The 19,011-nt window shown below is 47.2% G+C and overlaps 1 protein-coding gene across 1 annotated transcript; it reads left to right on the top strand.

Moving 5' to 3' along the window:
- Positions 1-3,853: 3,853 nt before the first annotated feature.
- Positions 3,854-10,291, top strand: LOC128149657 (uncharacterized). The gene is made up of 4 exons (XM_052805135.1): positions 3,854-4,254; positions 5,090-5,201; positions 9,640-9,784; positions 10,167-10,291. The coding sequence occupies exons 1-4, from the start codon at positions 4,004-4,006 to the stop codon at positions 10,289-10,291; spliced, it is 633 nt and encodes a 210-aa protein (XP_052661095.1). The 5' UTR covers positions 3,854-4,003.
- Positions 10,292-19,011: the final 8,720 nt, after the last annotated feature.

Here is a 19,011-nt window from a genome sequence, read left to right as displayed (position 1 = left end):
TTGCCTTTTAGCAGTTGTCGAACTGCAGTAGGCTTGCGTCCTCCTTCAGGCACTCTGGTGCTGAGGAAGCCCCACATCCACCCGTGGGTGCTCTCCTCGGCGTGCAGGCAGGGAGTGCTCATTCCCAGGCTCCTACTGTTGGTGACAGAAAACAGATGCTGATCCAGCAGCATTGGGTATTAGGAATACTGGGGCTGCCCCCACTCACATGTTGCACTGCTGGTTCTGCAAAGCATTACTGCAACTGATTTTGTTTGTTGTTCGCAACAGTTTTCTCCTGGGGTCATAGATTAGGCAGTTTTGGTTTGCTCTTTTTTTGCTTTGGTTTTAATTACTATTTGACCTCCTTGCTGCTGGTTCTCTTCTGCACTTGCTGTATTGTAGTCATTTTGCTCTGGGCTGTGTTCTGAGAAAAACTAGGACATACTTAGTGCCTTTGGTAGATGTTATGCCTGGAAGGTGGCCCAGTGCTGTAAGAAGTGCTCCTGACTGAGAACTAGAAGCTAAGAAATAAAAAGTTATGACAGTGTTCCAGTTAAAACATGGGACAATCTCACACAATTTCAAAGTGGCTTAGCCTGTGTCATCACAGTACCAAAAGAAAGGTAGATCCAGAGTACTGCTGTTCCCAGGAGATCGTTGGTTGTATAAATAAACACTCGAATTAGGAGTTTTCAGTGATAGCTTAAACCCACACCTTCTGTTTTGCCCATGTCCTTTGCTAGTCTAGCTGGTGGACAGGCCGTCCCTCCTCTATAGGACTTGGATGCAAAGGACATCACTGGAGACTCGGAATTTATCAGGAGACAAGGCATTGCAAGACTTTTTTTAATGAGTGTAGTTTTAAATGTAATGTTCTGCTCTGCTTTCTGGGTCCATATTTGTTTAAATCTCTTCCATGTGTGTTTCCCAGGGTGATAAGATCTCAGTGGCACAACCTCAGCAACAACAATTGAATTTAGCCCATCATCTTTCAAAAGCCTCTGCTGTCAGCAGCAGCCAGCGGTTCCTCCTCGCTGGCTGGAGAAGCTCCCTGGGAGAGCTGCCCGCAGCGACGTGCTCCGCGGGGATCGCACTCAAGCAGTGAAGCTGGAACGGGCCATTGGTGAAGGCAAAGAGCTGAGACCGAGTGATGGAAATGTTAAATGAGATACGGTTGTGCCTTTTAAACCCTCATCTGGGTTACATAGAGGTCAGATGTTTGTACAAGGCAAACAAATACCGTTTCTCTTAGCCCACATTCAGAGGGTGTGATGCTCATTACCTCCAAATCAGAGTTATGGGATATGCAGCAACTTACTCCAAAGCTCTTGGTTTGACCGCAGAGCTGGAAATATCCACCTGGAATGTTGGAATGACAGGGATCTAGGTGAGTAAAGGCAATGATGAGACAACCTTCGGTGGAGATGCCTAGTTTAACTGGGATTTGCTATAGGTGACTTTATTGCCTAAATCAGCCAGGCTCCAGTGTGCTTTTGTCACTGTTACTTCTCTTGGCAAGAACTGGGTCTTCTGCTGTATGTTTGTAAAGTTCTTCCTTTAACAGGGCTCTGATTTGCTGGTAATATTGCTATGTGATAGGTGAATATTGAAATTTTATTGGCTAGTGCTGAACAAGCATAAACTTGCTATTTTATCATTCCTACTGAATTATTCTTAGAATGTTGTTGAATAAAATACTTCATTATTTCATTTTTATTGTATTTGTGCATTGAATCTAACTTACAGACAATAGTGAACTTTGCACTGTGCTGTGGAAATGCTCCTATTCTTTGTCTTGTGCTCTTTTAAACAAAGCAATCTGCAAAGTGTTTATCTAGAGGCATAAAAGCCCCCCTATAAATTGATGCATATCCAAACTTTGTAAGACTTGCGTATTAATTTGCTTATTTTCCGTCTGAACAAAGGATCTCAGGAACCCACAAATGTGGTCAGAATCATCTTGATCCAATTTGCTGCGTAGTTTTGCTTGACTGTGCAGATGTTTTCTGTGTGTTTGGCAAAACAGGGGTCAAACCCTGTATCTGGGTCTACTATTTCTGGCAAAAACCCTAATGTTTTTAATCCTTTTTGAACATGAATCTTCTGAGAGCTTATTTTGATTTATTAACCTGATTGTTTGAACACAGAGAAACAATCTGGAGCTGCGACCTTTGTTCAGGAAAGTGCATGCTCAAGTATTCCTGCTCTGAATCCCTCCAAGCACAGTGCAAAGTGTGTGAAGGACCCTGATGTGCACAACAAGGCTGTTCAGAGACACAGGTAAGCCTATGCATCTCCCTCTGCAAGGTTTGGGTATGGTTGGCTCTTGCAGTCTGCATGGGGTAGTGGGATCTGCACCATGCAGTTACCTAAACGAGGTCTGATGGAGGGCTCTGCTTGTATCGACAGACCTCTCCATGGCTGAGGAACCCCAGCCCGGTCAGCGTCGCATGGGGCTCCCTGCTCTGGCGCGACGTTGATGTGGGCTGAGTTCGCCTGGAGACTGCGACAGGGCGCTGCGCTGCACATACGTACTGGCCATTGGCGGGTTGCTGTCTTATTGAGAACAGCTGGGTTTCGGGGGATGTCACCCCGTGCAGTTTCATTCAATAATCCTCTCTATCTCTCCAAAGAAGACCTGGAGATCACCTCTTCCTACGGGCTTTGGGAATGTGTGGTGACATAGCATCAGGATAGCTCCCATTCTCCATTTGTCCCGTGGCAGTATGTGAGGGGTCCCCAGCGTGGGTGCTCTATGGATGTGGCACAGAGAGATGGACACAGTCCCCCAGAGCCTTGCAGTGAAAGTGTATTCCCCCACTGAGTGGCAGGATGAATAATGCTCTTAACATTTTCTGCAGAGCTCTGCAGCCGGTGTGACTAGGCAGCAGTCGTCTGGGTCATTATACCTCCCTTCCTGTTACTCACAGAGTTACTGACTAATTCACACATTTCTGGCCAACGTTTTTGCAACTTGGCTGCCTCAAAGAAGGCACCTCTGATGAGAGCGGCTGGGTTTCAGAAGGTGCTAGGGAGTCCCTGCTGCCAAGCAGAGTCAAATTCGCAATTGCTGGCCTACATTTTCTTTATAATTGCAAACTCTGTCAGCATTATCATTGCGATTGGAACCGGGTATTTTCTTTAATCCCATGGAGATGATCTGAGTGTGCTGCAAACAGCTCGGACAGACCCTGGAGCAGCGAGGATGCACGGCAAGACGGTTCCCAGCCCATGGCAGAGCTGTCTCTGTGGGGCAGACCGCAGCGCAACTGCTGCTGACAGAGTAAAGTACGCGGTGGATGTCTGGGGAGGTGTCTGCTGGATGTGATTAGTGCTTCTTCTGCAAGCTGGGTGTTGGAAAAGGAAACCGATGGAAACAATAACAGGAGCCAATAAACAGCCTTGTATACAGCAAACTGTTAAATTCTCCATTTCGTAAGAAATAGCAATTGTTCGGGGCCAACATCATAAACGCCCATCTTGGAGTGCTGCTCTCCATGCTGACGATGACCAGATGTTTAGTCAAATCTGACTAACCTCTGTTTTACAAGTTCAGGCTTTTCCTGTGCTCTGGGCCAAACCCAAAGCTCACGGGTGTGATGGAAGGCCTCTGTGGGACGTGGGGGCTTTGAGATGTTTTCAAAGCTCTGAGGTTGTTCGTATAAATATTGGAAAGAGGTTCTCAAGTGGCTCTCACTGTGTTTTGAGTGCTGTTCACTTCTTGGCTTTGAAAATGCATCAGATGTAGACATCAGTAAAAACCCAGCATTGTGAGTGACACTGGAGTGAAACCTGGGGATGGGGAAAAAGAGAATTAAAAGCTTAGCTCATGCTACTTGCATTACGTCTTGAATACATTTCTCTGCCTCTCTTCTCCAGAGAAACCTCAGTGGGCATCACAGAGGCAGCTGTGTTTCAGACATTAGCCAATGATTTTATGTGCTGACTTAAGGAAAATTAAGTTTTGGCCCTTTGTGCTCTTTCCCAAAGCACATGCTGTAACTATATTTTTGATTTAGGGATGACTTGCCGTGGCTTTTATTTATTAGTCTTGACTGATCCCGATGTGGCTTTGTTACCTAAAGAAAGCCCTTTTCGTCACGAAAGCTGTCTCCAGGGCGAGCTCCATGGGCCTGCAGGTGAAGTCCAGAGAGGCAGCAGGTCTTGTGGTCCTTCCTTCTCATTTCTAGCTGAGAAGAGTGGAGCTGGTTGGCTGGTGGCACGGGGACAAATGCTGCCTTTGGCTCCCAGTGACAATGAGTTATCACGCAGGTAAGTGTTTCCAAAAATCCTTTTTCACCCAGCAATGCTCTGGCTGGTGGAAGTGGCTCTGAAGGAGGATCCATACCCAGACTTGGATTCGTCTCTGTTACAGTCTGATCTGCCTAATGGCCAGGACTGAGAGATCCTCAGCTGGATTGAGACGGAAAAGGTCTGGGACAGATGTTGCATTTCATGCCTCCGTTGCATCCTAGTTAGCATACAGCAACACAGTGCGATTGGCTTGAGCTCAGAGCTTGTCAGGGAAACTTCTCTTTTAATCCATAAATGTAGGGCATCTGTCAGATTTGTTCTGTTTTCACTTATCCTGTGGTGCCTACTGTGGCCTCTTTGAAGTGATAGTATGGCTTGGTGTCCCTTTGACAATTGTCCAACCTGTAGGTGCTTCCTGGACATGCACAGTGAAAACCCAGTATATTTTAGTGCAAAACTTCAATGCCTAAATTTCTCCTATAACTCCCCTAATTCACATACTCATCTCTCAAATCCTCAAATATTTCCACTTGATTCTACCCCCTCTCCTGGCAACCACATTCTCATCTTTTGCCCCCTATTGTAACAAGGCTCAGCAGAGTCAGTGGAAGGCTGGTCTGTAGCCTCTGCAAGGTCTGGGTGTGTAAGCATACCTGAATTATTCTTCACCCATATAGGGAGTCCTTAAACTCTTAGATATTGCATATGCATACCAAACAGCACGTTAAATTACTTCCTTTTCTATTAAGCTCCAGTAGAGACAATTTTGGGGGTGGGATGTATGTGCTTTTTTGAACCACCATGTGTTTTCCAGAATTGCAACCATCATGGCTACAGCTTGTTTCCAATGCAGGAGGGCCACATCCAGGAGCTCGAACTGTAAAGTGATGAACAGAACCCTCAGCTGCCCCATGTTTCTCCCTGTAGATGAAGATGAGCACAATGAAGATGGCTGGTGTCTCCAGGTAAGCTAAGAAAAGGTTTAGCAGGTCAACAAATAGCCGTCTGTTAGAGAAACTTGGGGTGGAGATCTTTGTGGTGGAGAATGAATCACAAACTAGTGGACTACCCAGTGTTCTTGTCTAAGAAAACAAACAATTTGTTGCCAATCTGGACAAACAGTGATTTTTGAGCAGGACTTGTTCTAAGCCAATGATGACAGCATGTCTCATCCCAGGTTGTTATAAGAAACCCTACATTCAATTCCACTCTCTTAATAGACTGCCTACTCATCTGCTAGAAACAGAAAGATAGTAAATGCTTTGTACTACTTTTTTTTCCCCCCAGTATTTCATATAACAGTACCGGCACTGATGGCTTACACTGGTGTGTCCTAAATCCAAACCGTAGAAGCAAAGTGCTGCTGTTGACAGTGACTCTAGCAGGATTTAAAAGGCTGGTTGTTGCTCTCCTGGCAAGCTCTTTTGGGTCCCTTGGTGTCTCTGTACAACCCAGTCCCAGAAAGGCCAGGTGATGCCTCATGGACACACAGGGCTGTACTGGGCAGCGGGGACCCGAGGGGACCAGAGCTGTGGCCCCTGCCACCTTCTTCGGCAGCACCCAGCTTGTGCACCGAGCCATCGCAGGGCAGAGGGAAGCTGACCTCAGTAGCATCAGGGGCAACTCTTGTTCTCAGGCAGTGATTTGATATGGACCAAAACACCCACTTTGTGCAATTCCAAAACTTGCAGACAGCGCAAGTGAAAAGTAATCGCCATGTACTTGATCTGTTGATTGATGAGTGTTGCTCTGGGATGGATAAAGCTGTCTTGTAGGTCTGGCCTGGCCTCTCGCCTCCTCCTAGCAGAGGGGAATGGAGCCATCAGTAACTGTTTGGTTTCCACTGACTTCTGAATTTACCTGTAGTTTGTGGAGAGGGAGCCCTTCGTGCACCCCTGATGTTAACCATGGTAGGATGAGGCATTAGTTTTGCTCCTCTCTACTTCCAGGCAAAGTTTGTGTGTGGGCAGAAGGAAAGCAGGTTTGGGGAGTGCTCATCCCTCCTCAGGCCCATGCGCTGGGATGCACACTGCTCCCTCAGCCCTGTTCCAGGGCAATGTATGAGCTGGTGTCCCAGGTAGCTCTCCGTTTCTGTCCATGCGTCTTCCCTGAGAAGAAGGATCTCTGTCTTAGCACTGACTGTAAAAATTAGGAAACGTTGGTGTTTTATAGCTTGGCAAGCATGGATGGAAGCTGGGGCTTGACCGCTGTGCTGTGAGGGGACAGCGTGTCTTCCCTTTCACTGTTTAAAATAGGTTGATTTGAACACTATAACAGATTAAGGCACTGTGGGTGTTTAAACTCTCAGGATGATTGATCACTCTTCGGAGAGAGGCAGATGGTACTGTGATGAGTTCCAGATCCTTTCAATTGAGCATCTCGAGGGAAAGCTTTATGGACCAGGCTGGGGGGAGGGTGCTCTTAAATTAATTATTTTTTTTAAAACAATGTAGGATTTCAAATTAAATCCTGTTGGCTCATAAACAGTAACTCTAAAAATTGACTCAGTTTAAAATAAACTGCCTGAGCTGCTCTAGGATGTGGGCCAGGTGAAAGGGCCTCAGTTCACAGCCCCCCGAAGGCTTTGGGAAGGCTTGGAGTGGGTCAGGCTTTGTGCCATGGTGTCACCAGAGTGCTGCTGCATGGCCCCTCAAGGGAGCTGTCCTGGTTTTGGTTGGGACAGAGTTAATTTTCTTTCTAGTAGCTGGTACAGTGTTATGTTTTTGATTTAGTATGAGAAGAATGTTGATAACACACTGATGTTTTCAGTTGTTGCTAAGTAGTGGTTATACTAAGTGAGGGATTTTTCAGCTTCTGATGCCCAGCCAGCAAGAAGGCTGGAGGGGCGCAAGAAGTTGGGAGGGGACGCAGCCAGGGCAGCTGACCCAAACTGGCCAAAGGGGTATTCCATACTATGTGATGTCATGGCCAGTATATAAACTGGGGGAAGTTGGCCTGGGGGGGGATCGCTGTTCAGGAACTAACTGGCCATCGGTCAGCGAGTGGTGAGCAATTGCATTGTGCATAATTTGTTTTGTATATTCCAATTCTTTTATTATTATTGTCACTTTATTATTGTCATTATCATCATTGTTATTTTCTTCCTTTCTGTCCTATTAAACTGTTCTTACCTCAACCCACGAGTTTTACTTTTTTTCCCCTGATTCTCTCCCCCATCCCACTGGGTGGGGGAGAAGTGAGTGAGCGGCTGCGTGGTGCTTAGTTGCTGGCTGGGCTTAAACCACGACAGGAGCCCAGGTCTCCTCCCAGCCATGTGGCCTTGGACGGTGACCACTGCCAGCTCCTGGGCTCTGCCAAAAGCATCTGCATTAATGCCCCTGTTTGGATTACCCTACTTACAGGCTTTTGATCCCTGGAGTAGGAACGTGGTTTCAGACCCACTTAAAATATTCCAGTGGCTGTACTGGAGCCGTTAGCCCAGTAACCCCACAACAGGGCTGATGCTCAATGAACTATCATTGATCTTCATCAGTGAAAAGCAATGAGCAACTAACAAGCAAAGCTCAGCAGCTTCCCAAACACGTCCCACTTCTCTGCTAGCCTCTGTTGTCTGAGGAGGGGGAGAATTGATTAGAAAGAGTCACTTGCCTTCTTGCTTTCCGGCATAGCTTTTAACACTTTTTGGCAAGTGTGCCATGCTGCAGTCAGCCTTCCCTTCATCTGAAGCAGGTTCCTCCCAAGCATCCCCTGTGCCTTGGAGCAGAAGCATCTGTCTCCGTGTCAGGGGCTGCATCTCCACGTTCCTCTTGGTCCCCACAATTTGCCGGGGAGGCTGGGAAATCACATGTTGGCTTCAGTTCACAAACTGTTAACTGTATGGGCGTTCAAGAAGCCGGTTAGTTTTTGAAGGCAGTTTCTGGCCTTTACGGTGATGTAAAGTTTCTCCGTAAGCCAGTTGGCAGCAGCACCTGGGTAAAAGCCCGTGCTGTGTCACTCTTCCTTGAAGAGCACTCCCAGCCTGCCCAAGTCCCAGCTCTGTGCCTCTTTGGGCTGTCTGGCTTGACTTCTGCAATTAGTTAAAGGTTATTGTAGGTTTAAAATGCTGCCTGCTTTGGCAGTATCTGCAGTCCCTTAAGGCAAAGATGCCTGTTTATTGTTATAACACCATCTAAGCACAACACAGAAAAGTCCCTGTAGAAAAGAGTATTTCAGTGAAGTGGATTTTTTTAAAAAAGAAGTCTTGGCTGGCCTCTGAAACTTAAATGCCATTGGAAACTAATACTAAGCTCATTTTTTTTCCTCCATAAATCATGTCTCAGAGCTTTTGTTGTTCTGTTCTCATCCTATCGTATCTTCCCAGCACTGATAAAGAGCACTTAGCTGCTGTCCCGGATCCCCAAGGGGTGAGCAGAGCTCCCGGGGCTGCTGGCAGGTTTCCCGGGGGCCGAGCGAGCCCGTGCTCTGGCCCTCAGGCATCGCGTGAGATTGGCAGTGCCACCAGACGAAACTCCAGTCAGCCTGCGCCATGGCAGCAGCCCGGTATGCGGTGGTGGTTTACCAGTGCTGATGGCTTCACCTCTGTGAGCACGTTTATTTAGTCGCAGCACTTCTGCTGTGCAAGCCTGCTTGCAAACCAACTTTGCTGGCATCCTGTTGGGCTGGGAAAAGTCCCGGCAAGTAACAAAACGGCTTTCCGCTAGCTGCCGGTTGGTCTTTGCTGGGGTCCATCAACTGTGTTTTGTGCTTTACCCGAGCATTGATGGTGTTAGGACAGTCTGCCTGTGCAGGATTGTTTCTCTGTGCTGGAAAATGGAGGAAAAACCCCTAATGATCTCTCTCTCCTGCTGGCCTTGGTTCTCTTTAGCACAGCTGCCGGGTGGCCAGGGCTGCATGGATGGTAGTAGCATGGCTCTTCTCCGGCAAGGCCACGAGCTACGTGGGCTGCTGAGCTGCCTGCGGCTGCTTGGCACGTATAGGAGTGGAGGAGACAGCATCACTCACCGTGAGCTGGGGGCTGGCCTGCCACCCAGCCTGCTTGGGGCACCCAGGGGTGCCTGCCTTTGCTGGGGGGTCTGCTGGGAGCCACCACATCCCAGACCTTTGGGAACAGCTCCTCTGGGGGTCAGTCCTTTTAATGGTAAATACCCAGCCACCAACCAGATAAGCCATCTCCAAAAGGAGGAAATCCCATGGTGGGATGGGCTTGCATATGAATTAAAATAAGCAAATGCCCTGAAATCTATTTTGGGCTTATCTTCAGAGGAACCGGAATATCCAGTTTAGTATGAAAATCCCTGCATCTCTCAGTGGGAAGCGAAGGATGGCTGGGAATCAAGAGTCTGTCTGTCGGGCTGTTTCAAGGGTTTGAATGCTTGTGCATTTTTATATGTCGGAGCAAACCCATATGTATATATATGGGTTGTTTGGTTTTATTCCCTCCAGCACCCATCTTTGAAGCTTTCCCCGCACTCCACTGGGGCTGTGCAGAGGAGGAGCCAGCCCAGCATTACTGTGTGCCTTCATTTCACACACATTGACGTGAAGATGCTAAATGACAGAATTCAGTCCTCCTCCTGCTTGCGCCCAGGTGGGTGCAGGTGGCCATGCTGCTGCTCAGAGGGAGGAATCACGCTTTGCTGGGCCCCAAAGCATTTGCTCGTTTCTGATTACGCTAAGCCAGGTAATTCCGGATCATTGTGATGATGTGGAATAAATACTGAGGTCTTCTTAATTCTCTAGCTCACTATAGAAGACACTGATGCATCATTCTGATCCTTTCCTACTATTAACCAGCAGGGTAATCACAAGTGAAACGGAAATCTCTCTGTATAGATAATGCTTGACTGTGCAGCCTGTGTGCTGCCTGCCTGTGGTATCTATTGAAGATTTTCCAGTGATCTGGCACATGATGAACTGGAATGATTTCTGATTTCACTCCTGACCCCCTTCATCATGCATGCATAATTTAGCAAGAATAATGAGCCAGATCATCATGACTGCTATGATACACCAGCTGATGAAGTGGCCTATCATCTCTGCAGCTAAGAGCGCATCCTGGTGCGAGCAGTGGTTTGAATGTCTTGGCTTTTACTGAGAGCACTGAAACTTCTGAGTGGATTTATTTCACTTCTTTCCTTGTATTTGATGTGAACGTTATGCTAATGAATTTCAACTCTCTTGATGTTCCTGTCAATATTCCAACTTTCATGTCTTTGCCAGTAAGGAGTGAATTAGGTTCCTAAAACTTCACAGGAGTGATGGTTTCAAAGCAATTGCTTGTAAACACATTACTCAAGGAAGAATATTAGCAGAATATTCATGTATACGTTTATCTTCCAGAAGGAAAAAATTGAGGCTTAAATATCTCTGTGTGCTTTATCTGCCATACTTTCCCTTTTGGGGCTCTGTAACTACTATATTGAGATTCTAATATATAAAATTAATCTTTTTGAAGAAAGAGATATAGATGAAGTATCTGCCTAAACTCAGAATTGTACTGGTTTTTTTCCTGCTTTGTTAAATGGCAACTGTGGTAATGATCTTTTTTGAGGATGAGGTTTTAACAGCAGTGTATATTATACCAATGTTTTCCTAAAAGCATGAAGTGGAATTTACACTTAAATCATCATTTGATTAAAAGTGGGATTATGTGAACTCACAGTAATGATCTTTGAGTGAGGATAATTTCTCTCTCATCTCTCTGAGGGAAAGCTGGGAGGAACCCTCCTGAAATAAGCAGGGTCACAGTGTTATTGTAAACCTCCTGTCGTTTTGAGAAGAACTTGGGACAATAGTTATTGGAAATACAGTGCTGATACATGCCTGTAAAGTTTTGCCTTTCCTTATGGTGGGCTGCAAAAATCCCTTTATACCTCTTTTTGGTACAGCTGAATCTGAATATTGTGTTTTTTAAAGACTTTTAAAAGAATTTTTATAGGGGTTTGGAGATTTTTTTTTAAACACCTCTGCCAGCGCTCAGCTGGGCAGGAGAGGGGGGTTCCCCTGCAGCCCTCTGCTCTGCAAAGTCCCACCACTCCACTGCTTTCTCTGTGCCCTTTTAGGAACCATGCATATCTTTTGGCCCTTGGGGCATGAGGTTTACCAATGCTGTGCTGCAGCTTGGAGCCCCAGGACGGGACGTGATGCTGCGGAGCCTGTCCAGCCACTTGAACAAGAAACAGCTGCTCTGCCTTCTTTGGTCTCTCTGGTTTTGGAGATAAGTTGCTTTTCTCCCAGCTCTGTTCAGATGCCATCTTCAGAGCTTCTTCCCTGCCTGAGAAGACCCTGTAGTTAAACGCCTCTCTGGTATTTCCCCACTCGGTAACATACAGATGCCTTGTGTGCCCCAAGTTACTGAGGCAGAGCTTCACTACTTGGTGCCGGGGAATTATGGGATCCTTTGCCACTGTGCATGCTGTGCCTGAAACTCCATCGGGTATCTCTGTCCCACACGCTGTTAATCGACCACGGGACCAGTTGGCATTTCACAGGCACCTGGGAGATGAGTACCCTTGCAGCTTGTCGTTCACAGCTCGCTCGCTTGTGCTAGGGATGTAGCTTGTTGCAAAAGTAGAAACTGCTCTGGAAAGAGTTTGGCAGGTTATGTCCTTTGAGAATTCTGGTTGCGCTGTGGGCTTCATAATAAATTAACTTTGATACTGATATTATTTTACTAAGTTTGATGGGAGAACTAAACAAAACGTTTTTGGGGTCGTTATGTCGGCGTTAAGCTGCTTTCCCATGTTAATACCCCATAAATAAAAAAAATGACAACATATTCTTTGTTCAGAACCATACGCAGACTGTTGCACAATATCCTTACTTACTGCAGATGAGCTTTATTTTCTATGACTTCTGACTCGCCATGGTTGGAGCACGAGCAGCCAGGAGCTGGGTCTGAGCAGAAAACAGCCCCCCGAGAGGGGGTGAGCGCGGTGGCTGCAGCGGGGCTGGGACGGCAGCAGGGGTGGCCGGGGTGGCCACAGTGGCCGGGGAGAGGTGCGCTGGCTCTGCTGGTGGTCACTGCTCTGGGTACGTGGCAGGAGCCGTGCCCAGCGAGAGGAGGAGCAGGTCTTGGCGAAGGTGCTCCTGCACATCCACAGCGGTTGATGGCGTGCAGTGGAAACGACTGGCAAGTGTGGTGTTTCCTGTGTCAAAATTGCAGCTGGTGGCTTAGGCTGGGGATCAGCGAGAGCTCAGCAGGGAGGGGACGTTTCTATGCCCTCGCCAGCTGACCGCCAGCCCTTTGCCATATTACAGTCCGGGTCTGTCGGTGTGTCTCAGGGTCCCCGGGGTTAGCTGGCAAGAGCTGCATTCATCTCCTTGCTGTGGTGGTTGCTCAGGCGGGCTTGCTGTGCCATGCCGTCCCCTCGCTCCACCTGGTGGGACACAGTCTGGCACCGCAGCCCCCTTCCAGCTGTGAGCATGACAGCAGCTCTGCTGGCTCACATGGCTGATCCTGTAACGCTGACGCTCGAAAGGAACAATCTGACTGCTGCCAGTGTTTAGATGCACGACAGACCTCTACCCTTCACGAGTCCTGAGCAGCAGCAGTCAGCGAAGGGCTGGAAGTGGGACGCTGGAAAGCAGCTATCCAGTGGGGCTATAACGCTGACGTGAACCTCCTTGCCCTGGTGCTTCAGGGCCAATGACTTCCAGATTTACACTTGGGGTATCCCCAGAATTAAATCATGTGCATGGAGCTGCTTTTGCAGGCCGGCAGCAGGCTCTGCTCAGAGCAAGTCTGTTTGTAGAGCTCCTTAAGTCTGTTATTCAAATTATTTCCATACTCAGCATAAAAGCACTGAAGTGATGTAAGCACACTCGGGCATTAGAAGCAGCCCTAGGACCTCACACAGGCTGTGACCTCAGATGCCACTGGCGTTTTTAGCTCATTTCTTGTGCTTCAAGTAAATGCCAGAAGAGTTGAAGGACACAGACAAAGTGCAGGATGATACCAAAATGAGCTGCCATCACCTACGTGGTGAAGCCTTACACGGGCGGCAGGGCCTTGCTGTGCTTGCAGGATAGTACAGCCCTTACAAAGGGCTGGGTTCCTCCCTTTGCTTGCTGCCAGGCTGCTCGCCTGCAGACTTTGAACATCCTTCAAGTAAAAGTTGAACAAAGCTGCCCTCCCTGCTCAAAAGCTCCCAATTTGTCTCTGACGGCAGCACGCTGCTGCTAACGGGAGCTGGCGATGCCGAGTACCGGCAGATCTCATGGCAGCGCAGATGGAAAGTCCGACGGGGGAGTGAGCACGTGCTCCGTGCCTCGCTTTCCAGCTCACAGCCGATGTGGTTCAGCTGCCAGCGCCGGGCAGAAGCCAGAGAGAGAGCCTGCGGCTCGGGAGAGGCTGAGCTGAGTTTCTGTGGGAGGGGTCCAGCAGGCTCTCCTCCAGCTCCTGGCACCACAGAGGCTCCCAGGCTCTCGGTTCCCTTCCCGGGCTGTTGCTCATGCACTATCTCCACCCCGCAGCCTGAAATGCAGTTTCCATCCTCCGTATATTTTGCTTCTTCCCACCGTCCTTCAGTGAGGTCCCGGGGTAAGCAGTAGCAGAAGGCTCCCAGTGTTTCTTCTGTAGGCAGCAGCCGGGAGGGATGGGATGCGTGCTTCTCCCTTGGATGTCCTGGGCAGCTGCGAGACAGCCAGTTTCAGAAACTGGCTCTGTCTTTGGGGAGATTTGCAGTGATGATGGCTCCTCTCAACCCCACTCGTCCCAGCTGATACCCCTGTGCTGTGCTGCTTTCCTTCTTATCTCTGTACCCCTGATTTCTCCTCCTAACTGCCCGTCTCTCCCTATTTCATCCCCTGTCCCTGCAGCAGTGTGACCAGGCATCTTTCTGAGGCGCGTAGGACATGCTCCCGTTGAAGCAGGTACTCGCAGAAACACTGAAGGCTGCTGAGACCACCCCTCGATGATCTCAAAGCACTGCTCCGCATCCAGATAAGCCGCTGTAAGGTTTTAACTGAGTCAAAATGAGGAATTTCCTTTTTCCTTCCCATTCCTGATGCAAACATTTCCACTAAAACCTTCTCGGAAAACTCAGCCTCAGGGAAACACCTGGCTTGGAAAAAAAAAATCTCAACACGATTGATTGCAACTGTGCAGCTTTGCAAGCACCTGAAAAGGAAAGGTTTGGAGGCAGAAAGTGCTAGGCAGTTGGTGGCTGCAGCTACCTGCGCTGCCTGGGAGGCCTCGGAGCGCTGAGGAAGCAGCTGGCCGGGGCGCAGGGCGGCCGGCCGGAGCGTGCTGCTTGTGCGGCACCGACGGCTGAGGCCGACAGTGAAGCTCGGCTCCGACTTCATCAGGCGTTAGATTAAAGTTAAACGCTATCAAGGGTCCTTTTCTCATTCTTGCTTTGGGGGGGGGCACACACAAACAAGCATTTAGCGTATAGCGCGCCGAGCTTTTAGTGCCTCTTGAAAGATTTCTTTAATACCAAGCCTGACTGGAAGTAGACCAGCTGAAAAATGAGTAAATTACACTCGCAAAAATGCATTAGGAGCTGCGGTGTGCATAAATCTAACTGCCATTTAGCACAGGTGCTAACAAATTAGAAATTCAAGTTTTAGATACAAAGCTTTTCCAGGCTGTGGTTGGCAAAGCAGCCTCTGCCTCTGGGCTCTTTGCCTGCCCTGATGTTGCTCTTCTACCTCGCTTGGAGAGCTGCGGGAGCAGCGTGCAGGGCAGCTCACGATATGGCTTCGTGTGTCAGATCTCTGGTCTTTTTTTTATTTAAGGTTAGATTATTCCATACAAACTTGTTTCTTCGTGCGCTCTTCATAAAAAGGATGAATGCTGCTACCAGTAGCGAAGCCCTGTTCAGGGACAAGTGCTAGGCACTCTTCCGAAAATCAAAACCTGCAGCTTATGTTGATATGGTATTTGGGCACCACCAGGGTTTCGAAGTTGGAAGCCTTCAAAATCCTTCCAACCTTCATCGCTGAAAAGCCAAACTCTCAAACTTGCAACTCTTGCTCTTTTTCTTAATAATGGGGGGCAGGATGGGGGATGGGAAGGGGCTCAGGGGAAATACAGTTTCAGCAATTAAAATATAAGTCTTTATTTTCTTTTTAGAGAAAAAACCAAAAAACCCTGAAAACCCAACCTTTCAAAACTAAAGTCTGAGTATGCCTAGCCAGAAACACTAGCAAATCTGTTTCTCAAAGGATGTTCTTTAGTCTCTAACAAACATTTTAAACACCAAGTCTCCAAGAAAAAGCAAAGCAGTTTAATGTAAATATGTTGGGTGAATTGTGATGACAAATACTTTGAAATATGCATTTAAAATAAATAAGTAGTGTTTTCTTGTTCTCAGGCTTGTAGTTTCTGGGACAAGCACCTTCAAACTGCAGAAAATCAAGATTTTTTCCTCCTCTCCCTCTCCTCCCACAGAATTTGAACATTGTTCTCTTTTCCCCAGTGTGGTTCTTGTTCTGCTGTCTGCCAGGCATGCCGCCTCCTCCAAACACATACAAAACTTGCAATGTATTTAAAAATAAATGTTTCTTATGCCCTGGCACCCATGCTTATCCAGCTCTCAGATTCGTTTGGAGGGTAAGTACTTGATTTTTCTTTAAAAGTTAGCAGAAGACTAGTAGTCAAGAAGATAGCTTTAAAAAGTGCCTCCCTCTAAACACCTCTCTAGGTACTTATTTCACTGGTCGTATGTGCTCTCAGATACCCAGGGAAGGAAGGCCCTTCAGCATGTGCTGCTGAAATCAGTTAGATAAGCAAATTTAAAGCACGACGTGTAAGTGCTCATCTGTATTGCAGATATATCACTAAGCACCGTCACTGGGGAGTCTCGAGTACGGCCAAGGGCAGTTAGGAAGGAAGATTTTTAATAGCTACCTAAGTTCATGCTATATTACTTTCACCAGTGGTAATGGTATATAAGCCTGGAAAACTTCTCTTTAACTCTTCATTGCCGCTAGAGCTTCTTTATGCTTGCATGGTGAGAAAATGCACCCCGGTACCACAGAAGGCAAAGTGAAAAACCCACATTGCTGCATTAAGTCCTCTTGTAAAGCAGAACCATGCTTTGAAATGTTAAGAGGCTTCTTCCTTGCCTGTCTTCATCTCCTCCTCCCTTTCCCCAGCTGTTCTGCAGTGAGTGTCATCCTCCTCGCTGCATCAATTTCTAACACACGGCTGCAGGGTGATGCCACCACTAAATTCTTCTTTCTGATCAAGGGGGAAGGATTTAGGTGAGTTTTGCTCATAATATCCTAAAAGAGGAGCAAATATGAAAACTGCAAAGGTTTACAAATGCAGCTGGGTTCCTGGACATAACACCCCTATGACCCTGAAGAGCAGGAGCTGCTTGCTTTGCAGAGTAATCGTTTGTGTGCTCTGAAGCTCTGGAGTCCTGAGTGCTACATGTAGGATAGTCAGCACTGGAGTGAGGAAACTCAATTAACAGTTGCAGAGATTAATGTCCTGTCAGCTCACGGGGTTGCCGTCCTTTGTAACCATGACCCACACGGGGCAACGAGGCCTTGTAATAAAGTTCAGCTGCCTACCAACACGCTGCTGTCACCCATTTTCTTACCCCAGCTGTGTTTTTCAGCAGTGGCTTCTACTTTCCCTGTCTTGGGACCTTGGTCTGAACTTCTGAAATACCTTCTTGTGCCTGAATCTAGGGTTTGTATTTGTTTATTTTATAGCTGTAGGGAAAAAACCCTGGTTTTGCAAGGGAGGGGGGACATCCTGCACAGTTGCATTGTACTGACTGTCAAGCCTATATCTTTAATTCTTCACAAAACCATTAAAAAGAAAGCTATAGTAATTCTACTCCAGGTTAAATGCTGTCTTAAATCCAGGGAGGGAATTACAGTTGTAGACAGCTAGCAGTTTCATTGTATTTTAAGTACATTTTCTCTCACTTTTAAATCTTTTATTATATAGTGTGCAGATATTTCTATATCTGTTCTTGTTTTCATGCCAAAACATGTATTTTGGGGGCATTATTATATATGGTACTGAGACGAAGGAAGGAGTAAGGCTGTGTCATGATGCAGAAGTACTTCTGCATCCTCAACAACACAAGTAGAATCCGAGGCCTGACAGAGGCTCCATTTCTGAGCAAACTCAGTAAATTTCTCCTGGAAGAGAGGGACATGGTGATGGCGGTGAGACTAGGGCTACATATCAAATCACACACGTGCCGCCACTGGGTTTTCATCCTTGCTTGCACTGGGTTTTTCAACCTTGTTAACAGAAAGAGCACTGAGCATTATGAGTGTGTAGGATCCCAGGAAGAAATAAAACCCCTGCCCAGGAGCTTTGCTGAGGCCTGAGCTGCAGGAGGTGGCTTTGGCCAATTTACAGAGAGAGGTAAATGAATGGGAATATTCTCCAACTTGCAAAGGCTTTGCCACAGGAATCCCTCGTGGGTCTAGAGCTCTCTGGCAGCGTACAAAGAGTCTTCAATTCATATGCATATATGCGGCAGATGGCTGTGCCTGTGCATTCCAGGTATCTTTCAAAATCGCTGCTATGATATCACTTTAAACTGATGCTTTCCATACTCCCGCATCCTGACGTGGTGGGTCCTGCCTGTATAATGGAAGAGGATTGTCCTGGGGAAGATTGAGACAATGGCAAATGAAAAAGCACTTTTGCTTGCACACAGCAGAATACCCATCTGGAAAGATAAGCGATTCTGCTGCAATCAACAGGGTCAAGCCTGTGTACCAGTAACATGTCAAGTGCAGGACTATGGTCTTCTGGTTTAATTTTGTTTTAAGCTTTTAAACTGTGACTCTCCATCTCCACAGCAGCTGTAGAGTAGCACAGCTCCACCGACTGCCACGGACCTCTGCTGATTCAAAGCGTTTGCACATTGTTTTGCTGAGGAAGGTGAGGGTGAGCGCCACGGAGGCACCAGGAGCACGGTGATGCTCACTGAGGACGGCAGCCCTGGAAAGCAGATCTGTCGTCTGCCTTGCTGCCTGGCTCTGCTCCGTGCAGTGTGGGCTGGCCTAAATAGCTTCCTCGGAAAGATTTATTAGTTTCCCTCTAACCAGGGATCAAGGCATGGTGGTGCAGTGCTGATCACAGTTTGGATGAGGACTCATCTCTGCCTGCTGTTTCTTAGCAGTCACCACTCGGAGCCCCTTCACCATTTCAAAGAAGGAGCAGAGACGGTCATGAAACCCACCTTTCTTTTTTATTGGGTGCAAGTTGCTTATTATTATTATACATTTTGTCTCTTGAATTATACATAATCAGAAATCAAAGCCAAGAAAAATCAGGATGATAAATATATTGCCACAAGCAAAATGTATGTAATATTTGTCTTTGTGTTCTTTTAGTTAGCCATTTAGCACAAGGTATTTCAACAGAGCAATTTATCCTCTTTGGTTACTCGGTATAACTGTATTTAGCAGAGGATGAAGTAATGATTGTTAATGGCGGATAAATTACTGTTCAAGCTGGTGGATCCCACATGTTTTTGTTACCTATTAAAATTTATCGGTTGAATATTCCTCCACAGGGGACTAAGAGAGAACTGGCCCTTCAGATCCAGGTAACCAACAGTTTTGTGTCTATAATCAGCAGAGGTTGTGCTCTACTTGAAATCTGACTTATTCCAAATGTCACTTCCAGATGATCCAAAGGGAAATGCTTACAGATGCCTGAGTTGAGGAGAACAGCAAGGGAAAGGGCATTACACGCATCCATCTCATCAGGAAGTTTTGTCACATTGCCAAAATCCCAAAACATTCGAGTTGCCAAAGCCAGTTTCTCTTGCCCTCTAAATCAGTTCAGTACGCCGTACAGAAAAGCAGTCTGAACAGCAGTGTCCT

This window comes from Harpia harpyja, chromosome 12, assembly GCF_026419915.1.
Source record: "Harpia harpyja isolate bHarHar1 chromosome 12, bHarHar1 primary haplotype, whole genome shotgun sequence".
In the NCBI taxonomy this organism is placed as follows: Eukaryota; Metazoa; Chordata; class Aves; order Accipitriformes; family Accipitridae; genus Harpia; species Harpia harpyja.
This window is presented reverse-complemented; position numbering and strand designations above follow the sequence as displayed.

What these genes read in the sequence shown, in the direction of transcription:
- LOC128149657 (XM_052805135.1), top strand. Translation starts at nt 4,004, where the DNA reads ATGACTTGCCGTGGCTTTTATTTATTAGTCTTGACTGATCCCGATGTG. An exon ending in GACAATGAGTTATCACGCAG is followed by an intron (nt 4,255 to 5,089) that starts GTAAGTGTTTCC and finishes TTTCCAATGCAG; the next exon opens with GAGGGCCACATCCAGGAGCT. An exon ending in AAGATGGCTGGTGTCTCCAG is followed by an intron (nt 5,202 to 9,639) that starts GTAAGCTAAGAA and finishes TATTCCCTCCAG; the next exon opens with CACCCATCTTTGAAGCTTTC.